The sequence below is a fragment of the Schistocerca americana genome, chromosome 2 (assembly GCF_021461395.2).
Source record: "Schistocerca americana isolate TAMUIC-IGC-003095 chromosome 2, iqSchAmer2.1, whole genome shotgun sequence".
Classification (NCBI taxonomy): domain Eukaryota; kingdom Metazoa; phylum Arthropoda; class Insecta; order Orthoptera; family Acrididae; genus Schistocerca; species Schistocerca americana.
The window spans coordinates 197,121,468-197,134,031 of NC_060120.1; the positions used below are offsets into that span (position 1 = coordinate 197,121,468).

The following is a 12,564-nucleotide window of genomic DNA, read 5'->3' on the forward strand; positions in this document are numbered from 1 at the left end:
ACACTGCTGCTACGGTCGCAGGTTCGAATCCTGCCTCGGGCATGGATGTGTGTGATGTCCTTAGGTTAGTTAGGTTTAAGTGTTTCTAAGTCTAGGGGACTGATGACATCAGATGTTAAGCCCCATAGTGCTTAGAGCCATTTGAACCATTTGAACAATGCACAACAACAAGGGCAGAGAGTGAGAGTGAGCCATTGCTCCCACACTTGTTCCCATTTGTTACCATGGTGTACCTACTTATCTGCTTGGTATATCACATTCTAGAAACTCACCACTGTAATTCCAGCTAATCCAAACAGATTGGTAATCTGAACAAGGTCCTGTCCCAATTAGTTCAGATTAACAGTACTATACTGTATTTTCACGTATTTTAACCCATTTTAATCTTAGTCATGCAACCTCTGGGGACTCACATTTTAATGTATGTGTAGGGTTTTTTTCTGAGAATTTTTGTCAGTTATGTTTAGCTTTAATTATCTTAACCGTGTGGACAGGCATTATTATTCATTTTAAATATTTCAAATGCACGTGAAGGTGGGACATACATCCTGAAACCAGGTAGTCTTTTCTTCTCTAGTAACAACAACTGTAGCAGATTTTATCATTGAAGTCAGAGTTGGCCTGAAACTATTGAACAACTGGAGGACAAACAAAATAATATTATGATTAATGTCAGTTGATTGCCAGTCACTCACAAAGAGAAAGAAATGAAACAGATGTCCAGACTAGATATGTCTTTTATTACTAAGGCAGATGGCATAGGAGGTATTCACAAGTTAATAATAAGAAAATGAAAACTCAATTTGTGACAAAATAAAGAAACTGATAACCTAAAATAAATCACCCCATGGAATAATAGTGGATGATTTTAGTGAAAATGTAGAAAAAAATTGCAAGTATGTTGTGACCACTGATTTCTTTCCAGATATAAAGGAATCAGGCTAACTGAATTCTGTACAAAAATGAAATATGTACCCATAATCATTCTTGAACACAAAGCCAACCAGAAAAGGGACTAAACAAAGTTGAAACTTTGATTGTTTATATACGAGCAAGGACATAGAAAACATGCAGGATTTGAGATTCAGAAACCATTTAGAATTTAAAATGGCTGCAGACCAGTACTGTATACAGGGCGTGTCTCCTAAGAGCCGACAGGCTTATTTTTTCTGGTGCTTCAGCAGGCATTTGCAATTTCATTTTTACAATGTGTATCTCAAGTTAGCCCAAACAAATATTGCTCATCACATCTTTCAAGTGATGCACAACATTGATGGAAAGTGCCAGTTTATTTCCTGTTACAAATAAAATGATTTTTAAAGTGGAATTTTATGTGCCCATTTGACAGAGCAGTCCCAAATTAGTCTAGCACAATATTCCTATTACTGATGTACAAAGTATGTTCAAAAAGTTTTGCACATCGTCTCTAATTTTTTTTATTTTTTGCAGGAGGAGAATGAAATTTTTTGTGAACGTACTTGGAACATTTAGCTATAAGTCGGTGTGTAAAAGTATTTTATTTTATTTACAGGTGAGCCATAATGGACCATGAAGTAGGTGTCAGGTTGCGACAATGGTTGGTGATGAGGTTCCTCTTCAAGAGTGGCGATGACTCTGCCACATCGATTCACAGGAAGTTGCTCTCTGTTTATGGGGAGGACACAGTGGATCGCAGAAGTATCCAGTGGTGGTTGCAGAGGTTTAAAGAAGACAATCCACGATGCAGTTGACCATTGACGGCAGTGAGTGATGTGAATAAGGAGACCATTGATCAAATCATCCAAAATGACAGATGTGTGATGACACGACAGCTTGCTGAAATGACTCATTTGTCATTGGGTAGTGTGGTATCACTGTTACAGTCACTAGGGTACGGAAAAGTCTGTGCACATTGGGAGCCTAGATTATTGACAAGAGAAATGAAAATGATGAGGAAGAATGTGCGAGGGTCTCATGAAGACCTGTACTGAAGAGTGGAAACAGTGTTTTGATGGCGTCGTGAGCCAGGATGAAACATGGTTGTTTTTGTCCAAACCTGAGAGCAAAACCCAATCCATGGACTGGCGTCATCAGGGTTCCTCTCGGAAGAAGAGACCAAGACTTTCACAAACAGCAGGCCGAAAGGTGATGGCCTCCTTCTGGGATCAGTGGGGCGTCATTTTGATTGACTTTTTGGAACCTTACTTCACAATTAATGGGACCATTACTGTTTGTCATTGGGAAAGCTGTGACGTACCATCAAGACCCACAGACCACAGCTTCACGGTCAGCTCATCAGACTACATTATGACAATGACAAACCCCATACAGCCCTTATGACACAAGGTAAAATCAGGAAAATGGGTTGGCAAATTGTTCCTCATCCTCCCTACAGTCCGGACTTGGCTCCGTCTGATTTTTACCTCTTTGGTCATCTGAAGGCCCACCTGCATGGTAAAACATATGATAGTGAGAAAGACCTTATTTCCTGTGTCAAGCGATGGTTTAAAAGTCAATCCCCAGAATTTTACCAAAGTACATTTACATCATGGAAAGAATGTTGGGCCAATGCATCATAGCTGATGGAGGCAACATTGACTAGGCTCAATATATAACTAAATGTTCCAAGTATGTTCACAAACAATTTCATTCTCCTCCTGCAAAAAATAAAAAAATTAGAGAAGACTGCAAAACTTTTTGAACCCCTTTGTATATTAACAGGGACAATAAAACATGAAGAATAATGAGAACTCCAGCAACAACAGCTCTGCCATGCCCCCCACCGATTGCTACTGCTGTTCAGAAGTGCTGCTCAGTCACTGCTGCAATACTGACTATTCTTTGTGTTTTACTGTTCCTCTTAATACATATTGATAAAGTGAATGATGCACTAGACTAATATGGGACTGCTCTGTTGAATAGACATGTAAAATTTCATTTTAAAAATAATTTTATTCATAATGGGAAACAAATTGACACTTTACGTCGATGCTGGGCATTATGTGAAAGATGTGATGAGCAGGATTTGTTTGGGCGGACTCCAGATACATGCTGCAAAAACAATAACATCGGCATGAAGTTAAAAACACCAAAACTCACTGAGCACAAATATGGACACAGTGGATAAGAGCAGTCGGATATAAAGGGAGAAATTATTACATATATTTAGAACCTGTTTCCTGTTCTAGAGAACAGAGATACTAAGATGAAGTGATGGTATAATTAATAAGGTAGTTGGCAACAGCTGCATGCTTTGCAGCACCAAGAGAGTAAACAAAAGAAAATATAAGAAGAACCACAACTACTGATGGGGAGAACAGATGAAAACAGAAGATTTATTTTAAACATTATACGGTTGTCAAGCAAAAATTAGAAAATTGATACAAGGTCACAAAATAACGCTTGGAAGAACTAGGCTATTTAATGCATCAAAAAATGAAGAACATGTGGGAACAATTGGACAACAGGTAGATATGGTAAAACCAGTGACATGTGGCAAATGTGAATCCTTCAGAACAATTCACAAAATGTGTATGCATTAACTTGGATATTGATTATTTAAACAGTACAGTAATTGCTTTAATCCATATGGAAGAGAGTTGGGAAGATTTAAAGAACCGTAGATCCAATGCTCTTTTGCCAGTGACACACAAAATTTACATAAAAAAATCTTGATTGTCCAGAAAAAGAAAAAGAAGTTCTATAGCCAGGGCAAATGAGTTTGGAAGTGGGTCTAGCATGATAGACCATTTGCTTGTTGTAACTGAATTGACCGGAAGAGGTGGTGAATATAAGCTGTTAATTTATAAAGTCAAATATTTTGATATAGCTTTTGAATCTGTTTCAGTTTAGGTGTATTGACAACAGTTGGTGTAGAAGACGGAAGAAAGGAAGTCAACCTGCATACATCAGTATATTGAGCAACATGAAAACATCTGCATCTATGTTTATGATCTAAAAGCCACCGTAGGAATGTGGCAGAGGGTACATCATGTACCACTATCATTTCTGCCCCTTGCTTTTCCACTTATGAATGGTGCACAGGAAAAATAACTGTTGATAAATTTCTGTGCGAGTTCAGATTTCACCGCTGGGTTTATTTAATAGAGATATGTGGGAGTGAGGTTGTTGACAGTTCTTGGAATATATTCTGTAGTAATTTAAACAGTAAACTGTCTACTCCAGTGAGACAAATAGTCACCTCATTCAGACTCTGATACTAATACAGATCAGTCATATGTCATTCAGCAGTGGTTCATATTACAATTAAATGATGATTTCTTTTGTATTATTGATAATACACACTTTTATTTGTGAGAATGAAAGATAATGAAATATCAATTTTGCCATTTTAGGAGAACCGAGGTTTCAGTGTGAGATCTGCCACAAGATATTTCAGCGTAGTGACACACTGCATGCACACCTTGCAGTTCATAGAGAGGCTCAGGTACTGTGTAGAAATTGGTGTGTGTGTGTGTGTGTGTGTGTGTGTGTGTGTGTGTGTGTGTGTGTGTGTGTGTGTAGTTTCGTGTTATTTTCTTTCTGTAAAAAGGTTTTCAACTGTAATACTTGCGTCAAATTTCAGTAAAAAGAACATGAATCTGTTGTACTAGATGCTAATTTAATTCATATGTGATATGATGATGATTATGATAATAGATGATACATGAATAAATATTAAAGACTCTTCAGGCAGGGATGTTGAAAACAAAGGGATATGCAAATATATAAATTATAATTTCTGGGGTGCATTTTATTTTTCTTATCTTTGCCAGATTTATAACTTAAAATGAGAGTAATAATATTTTTTAGTCTTTTATACTAGCTGTTCCACTCTAGTAGCTTACTCATGTGGAACTGATACGGGAAAGACAGAATACAAGTTCAAAAACATTGAAGCAAGTAGATTTTGTAGTAATCAGCACACAGAAGTGTGTGCTTATGAATTAACACTGAGAAATAGTTCACTTGTCACTGTAACTATATACAGATTCCCACTGGAAAACTTTGAACTGTTTATGAGGAACCTAGATTCCTTACTGTGCTATCTGTCAGACAGCAGTAAACAGTGACTTCAGTGTAGATTTTCTAAGGATTCTTAAAGGACAAATGATCTGGAAAACGTATTTGCATTCTACAATTTGATCTTAGTAATTAACTTTTTTAACAGGGATGAACGAAGACAGTAGGACCTTAATAATGTTTTCTTGGGTGAAGCTTGAAGCAAGGAAATAACTATGTGCCCTGGAACAAATGTTCTCTCTGATTATGATGCATAGTCAGTTAGGATAAATAACATAATGCCTTACAGTATGGATACTCCTCAGTGGAAATCAGTTAGAACAATTAATGAGTCCCGGGCCAATATTTTTAAGAATAGTTTACAAGAGATGAACTGGCATGAAATTTATAATCAACAAAAAGCTAACATAGAATTTAGTCTATTCCATGGTAAATTCACATCATTATCTGAAAATAGCTTTACAGATAATGTAATCAGAAAGGACATTAAACAACATGTAAAAAACCGTGGATCACTAGAGGGATTAAAGTATCTTGTGAAAGGGAAAGGGAAATGAATCTGTTGGCAAATAAAGTAAAGCTCCTGTAGTAGTTGCACACTTAAAATAAAAAAAAATAAAAAAAATAAAAACCCTCAGAATTACTAAAGAAGGTTCTAAAAAATCAAGGAATACACATGCAATGTCAGAAATCAGTAATTATGACAACAGACTTAAGGCTGTATGGAGTGTAGTGAAATGAGAGACAGGACAACCAGCCACATAACAAGATAACATCACAAATGAAGTGAATGGAAGGGCTGCAAGTGATGATTCACAAGTAGCACACGTATTTAATAATCATTTCTTAAATATAGTAGAAAGCACTGGAACAAACAGTTCAAGGAAAAAATCGCAAGAGTACTTGTATGGTAAAAAAGTATCTCTCATATAACTCAATCATGTGAATGTATCACCAACTTCTCCTTCTGAAATTAAGAAAATTATACATTTTCTCAAATTTTAAAGCACATCTGGTGGTGATGGTGTTTCCAATAGATTATTACAGATTTGGTCCCATATAATAAGCCTGGTCTTACCTGAAATATGTAATGCATCACTGACTCAAGGAATTTTTCCAGAGACAGAAATAAGCCATTGATAAACCCCTCTATAAGAAAGGTGCTAAGAGAGATGTTGATAACTACTGACCTGTATCACAGCTCACATCATTTTCTAAAATTTTTGATAAGATGGTGTATTCTAGAATAGTAGCTCACCTTAGTAGCACTAATGTCCTCAGCAAATCACAGTTTGTGTTTCAGAAGAGTTGCTTTACTGATAATGCCATTTACATATTCACTCACCAGATTTTACAAGCACTAAATAATAAAATGGTGCTGACTGATGTTTTCTGTGGCCTATTTAAGGCATTTGACTGTGTGAATTACAGTATTCTCTTAGATAAATTGAAGTTGAATGGAATTGATGGTATGGCCAACCAATGAATAATATCATATTTAACCAAAAGAATGTAGAAAGCTGTGGTTAATAATTCAAACAATATAGTCCAGGGACATGATTCTGAGTGGAGAGAACTCACATATGGGATTCCCCAAGGCTGAGTCTTAGGTCTGCTATTGTTCCCCTTACATGTAAACAATCTTATGTGTAATAAATAACGAGAAGAATTAGTTCTTTTTGCAGATGATGCTAGTATTATAATCAAGCCAAGCATACACACAGAAGCAGAAGAAGTGGTAAACAAAGTTCTTAAAAGTACCATTGACTGGTTTTCTGTGAATGCCCTCACTCTCAATTTTAAAAAGACACAATATATCCAGTTCTGGACCTCTAGAGGTACTACACTAATGATAAGTGTGAAACATGGTGATGCAATAATAAACAGGGTGGAAACTTCAAAATTCTGAGGCGTCCATATTGATGAAAAATTTAAACCGGAAAAACCACACTTTGTAACTTCTAAAACAACTTAGTTCAGCCACATTTTCATAAAAGAGAAAGGCTGGTACTTAGTCTTAAAGAATATACCACCACATATAATTTTGTGCTTTGTTTTATGTATGTAATTTATTTTCTAATTTATTTCAACTGTTGTTACAGGGTGAAATCAGTGATTGTTTTGTAACTTAAATTCTATTGTTCACAATATAAATTCTGTGCTAATTATAAACATTTGGAGGAACAGCTAATAGTATTCTTAAAGGATCTATTTGGTTCTATTCAAAAACATGTTAGCAGAGCCAGCCCTTAGTTAATTCCAAAGTAATTAACAGTTTTGTGAAAAGTATTGTTTGTGTAACAATATCCGTTAATTTCATTATTTAAACAAAGAATTTGGCCTAACCCTTGTAGTAGAAGTAACTGTTAAAAGGAATGCATTTTTTGATGTATTCAGTTACTTTAATGAGTTAAGTTTTAATTGTGATTTCTGTAAATTAAACATCAAAAAGTGTGCAGTTTCAGTGACTATTATTCTGATGATATATAAGGGTCCGATTTTTGGTCCCAAGTCAGTCAGTCCAAGGCTGAGTTCCAGACGAGGAACCTGTATTGGTTAGACCAAGAGCAACGCATCAACGTAACTGTGAAATATGTGTAACACAATTAGGCCATATGTTAAAACAACAACAGTGTATGTTTCGTATGTACCTTATTATTCTACAAGAACTGTGAACCGTGTGGTTAGGCTTTTACTGCTCATAGATGTTCAACAGTAATCTGTTGTAGCAGTATGTGGATGTTTGCCTGCAACCTATTAATGAGGCTTATCGAAGGTTAAACAACAGTGCACTGGCCATATAACTGTGTATTATTGAGGAGGCTGTGAACAGTGAAAGTAAAGAACTGTGAAATGCAAACGTGCACCGGTCAGCTACATCATTTAAAGTAGTCAATGTTGATCTTCCAACCCCCATTTTTCAGCCAGTGTACAAAAGCAGTCGATACCGAGGACAACAAACAAAGAAATAAAGCAGACGAACATCACATGTTCTGGGGTAACTCTTTAGTTATCATTGTTAATGTTTGTTAAAACTTATATTTTGTCATATAATCTCTGGAGAAGCATACATTAACAAGTATGATAATAAACTTTCATCAATTTTGTCAAAAAGATTTAAATGTACCCATTCCATACTCTTCTTCAGTTGTACTCCACAGTTGCTAAATGCATCTTTTTTCTCCTAGACAAACATATATCATCATAATCTCCTCTCTTATGCTATAGATAACACTTTCTCACGGAAATAATTGGTTTCTTAACTATTACATTCAAGCTTTACATACACCTTTGCCTTAGATACCACTTCATTTTAGGCCTGCATTTCTCTTTGTGCTATTTCCACTGTTGAAAACCACATATTCAACTACATTTCTAAAACAAAATGACAAATGTTTTTCCATATTATTTTAACCACTATGCTGCTGAATAAAGAAAAATATTATTGAAATAGGTCAAGGTGACAAATGGATTGAGTGAAATATGTGCAAGCTCCCTTTCTCTTTTTGGCTGTGCTTGTGAGTCAAAAGAAACACTGAATGGGGAGCTTGTCTAATATTTTTATTATTCACTGTCATGGTGAACCAAAATTCTTACATTTCCGTCTTCGACTCAGTAACGAAAGTCAATTATTTCTGTACTAGATTCAAAGCTATCTTCCACAATTTCAACATCCTCAGAGGGTGGATAAATAAGTATTGTATTTTTATATTTTCTTTGCAGCATATTTTGATATCAACTGTTTTTCTTGGATTTTTGTCCAGCATACTACAAAACTTTTTTTCTCCCATAGATTCCTTGCCCTGTATGCCAGAAGAAAGTAAAAACTAAGAAATCACTTGCTGTTCATATGAGACAGCACATGGGAACACGCCTGTTTAAATGTGATCAGTGTGGAAAGGTAATCATTAATTGTAATCGTGGTAACTTAAATACACTAATTTGCTCTAACACACTGTATCTTACTTGTTTTTGATCATGATGTTTAATAGTTAATTGTTTATAAATTAGAAGTTTATGTTTTTGTACACTAGATGTGTACAGATATGTTTGAGTATTTTTTCGTACTATTACTAAAGACTAAGGGGTGCCACATGGAGAAATACTGGAAGTAAGTAGTACATATGACATAAGAGCTTCATGTTATGTTGGTTTGATTTCAGACAAAAGAAGACACGCTAAGTTGCAGACAGGCACAATTAAAGTGACACTTATGTGAAGCTTTCAGCCACAGCCGTCATCAGCAACAGAGGAACACACACCATTCATACGCAAAAGCAAGCACACCTCATGCACACATTACCACCAACTCCAGCATCTCAGGCTGGCATTCCAACTTGAGATGCTGGAGTTGGTGGTCATGTGTGCATGAGGTGTGCTTGCTTGTGTGTATGAATGGTGTGTGTTTCTCTTTAGCTGATGATGGCTGTAGCTGAAAGCTTTACATAAGTGTCTTTTTGATTGTGTCTGTCTGCAACTTAATGTGTCTTCATTATGGTCTTTTTATATATTGTTGATATTCATACCTGGAGTTTCCATTGTTTTTTTTCACATAAATTCTCCTTAATCCTTTGAGAATGTTCAATTCAAAACTGGTAACACGTCCTTCATTGAACAGTCTGACCCATCGCCTAACCATTGAATCACTCATAGCATTTTGTCTTTAAACCTTGCAGATTTGCTGATGAATTGCCTTTGGTTTAATTTTCTTTGCATTTAGAAAACGAATCACATATCTGATTTCACATGCGGTGGCATTTTCAATTACGGTTGACATTATAAAGAAGCACTATGAAGCACATGTCATCAGCAGCGATCTGAAAATGTCGTGCAAGGCTTCTCCTTGAGTCAGAATAAATGCCGCACATGCTAGGAACTGCAATCATAGCGCTGCCGCAGATAGAAATGGAAAAGGAACTTACTTTGTGGATGACCCTTGTATTTCAACAATGCGTGATCAGCGAGAGCTTTATTGTTGAGTACACATTCACTACAGTGCAATCAACCTCACTTTGAATAAGAAAAATATCCCTTCTAATGGTAACAAACAAGAGATAGCTTTGATTGTCTAGATTGGAAAGCCTGATGTTAGTTGGTTTGCTTTGTATCCGGACATGGCATGGTGAGCACAATGCCTGTTGAACTTAGCAGGTTCTGCAAATGTTGGACATTTAGTAGGCTTTGGCCCCAAAGACAGCATGCAGTTAGTGGCTTTTGCAACTGAACACAACTTTCTGCAGATATTTTCAATGGTTTATAGTGGGTTTTGCACCCTGCAACTTGTTCCATTGTATAGGTGCTGAAAAAATCTATGCGGCAGTACATCCAAATCAAAACTGACAAAAAATGAATTTAGCAGCTTTTGCGTCAAGGCTGCTCAAAGATAGTGAGCTATCTCAAACAGAATGTTCTCCTCCATGCCAAGCAGCATGGATTCTGAAAATTAACCATGTAAAACCCAACTCATACTTTTGTTACATGACATACTGAGATCCTTAGATCAAGGCGGTCAGGTAGATGTAGTATTTCTCAATTTCTGAAAAGCGTTTGATTCAATACCTTATCTACACTTATTATCAAAAGTACGATCATACAGGGTATCAAGTTAAATTTGTGACTGGAACATTTGATTCAATACCTTATCTACACTGATTATCAAAAGTATAATCATACATGGTATATAGTTAAATTTATGTCTGGATTGAGGAATTTGTGGCAGGGAGAATGCAACATGTTGTTGTAGATGGAGAGTCATCTACAGATGTAGAAGTACCTATAGGTGTGCCACTGGAAGTGTGTTGCAATCTTTGTGTTCATGATATTTATGAATGACCATGCATACATTATTAATAGTAATTAAAAAAGCATTGTATCCTGTGACAATAATATCAGTGAATCACATTTGGAATTGGTCAACTGCTGCAAACAGCTGGATGTAACTCTTTGCAGGGATTTGAAATGGGGTGACCAAATGTGCTTAATCGTGGGTAAAGCAGATGATAGACTTCAGTTTATCGGTAGAATACTATGGAAATGCAATCATTATACAAAAGAAATTGCTTACAAATCACTTGGGCATCCCATCCTAGAATATTGCTGAAGTGTATGGGATCTAACCAAATAGGACTAACAGGGGATATTTAACATATACACAGAAGGGGACACAAACTAGTTATTTGATCCATGGCAGAGTGTTACAGAAGAAGCTGAACTGGCAGACTCTGGTAGATACACATAAACTGTCCTGAGAAAGCCTATTATCAAAGTTCAAGAACTCAGTGTAAGTGATGACTCTAGGAATGTACTACAACTCTCTATGGTATCACTCCCATAGGAAATGTGAGGACAAGATTAATTACAAGGACAAGATTAATTGGGGCATGCACAGAGCCATTTAATCACTCATTCTTCCTGTGCTCCATACATGAATGGAACAGGAAAAAAATCCTAATAACTGGTACAGGAGAGATACCCTCTGCCATGCTCTTCATAGTGTTTTGCAGAGTTTAGATGTAGATGTAGCTGTAGATGATGTTGCCATAGATGTAGAAACTGATGTTTGTGGCAGTCTGGAGGATGTGTCTTGTCAGTTTTGGTGAAAGTGGATTATAGACATCAGACATTTCCATACCATTGTTCAAAACAATGATGGCGGTCTTAGATGGAAAAGTTCTGCTTATCTGGCCACTCATTATGTTGATCAGCATTTCTGTGCTATCGCTTATGTGGATGTAAACATGTGGAATTTGTGGTGACTTTTCTGTTAGACCACAGCTGATACTAAGTACTGCACAAAAAATGCAGTGAGTTTTCTTCCAGCCATAGTGATTTATTTTGTAAACAAAGACATGGTGTCATGTATGTAGGAGTACACTGCAGCTGCTGGCGCTGCCTCCACTGGCTACCATGCCACAGCATTCCTAGGAGGGTGTCCATATTGAGTCTTCTGGACCATCTGTGGGGAATATGTGGTTAATCATAGTGGACGCACTTTCCGTATTCCCCTTCATCTCCTGCATGACCTCGAACACCATCCGGTCCACAATCATTGCTGTCAAAGCTATTTTCTCCATTGAGAACTCCCCTGCAATGTTTATGGATGGTAGTGGCCAACAGTTTCACCCCGAGGTAATCATAGACTTCAGCTTAGTGAGTGGAATAGATCATTCTTACAAGTCTTCCTTTCACTGTCCTTCCAGTGGGAAGGCAAAGCAGTTCATGAGTACATTCAGTCAACAACTATAAAAGAGCATATGCACTAACAATAACATGAATGATGCACTCCATAGAGTCCTACCATCTTACCATATCACTCCTGTCAAGAGCCACTCATCAGCCAAAATTCTCCATGGGTGAAGATCTTTTTCCACAGCCACCTCTATGGCACTTTCCAGCCGTGATTCTGGGCAGTGCCATTTGGACCTTCTCTTGTCCAATGCTATGTGTAAACTTGATGCACACACTACCACCGCCAGCATGGTATGATTTCCAACACTTTGAGGGTGACCCTAAGGGATACCAGAGCCCCAGCTTTACTGCAGCAGCTGTTTGTGGGAAATTTCC

The 12,564-nt window shown here is 36.9% G+C and overlaps 1 protein-coding gene across 3 annotated transcripts in view; it reads left to right on the top strand.

Moving 5' to 3' along the window:
• LOC124590782 overlaps nt 1-12,564 on the top strand; it is a 281,346-nt gene that overhangs the window by 221,241 nt on the left and 47,541 nt on the right. For all 3 annotated transcript variants that reach the window (XM_047131676.1, XM_047131675.1, XM_047131677.1), the window contains 2 exons: nt 4,335-4,426; nt 8,795-8,902. In XM_047131676.1, coding sequence (XP_046987632.1) covers nt 4,335-4,426; nt 8,795-8,902 — 200 coding nt within the window. The remainder of the gene's footprint in view (nt 1-4,334; nt 4,427-8,794; nt 8,903-12,564) is intronic.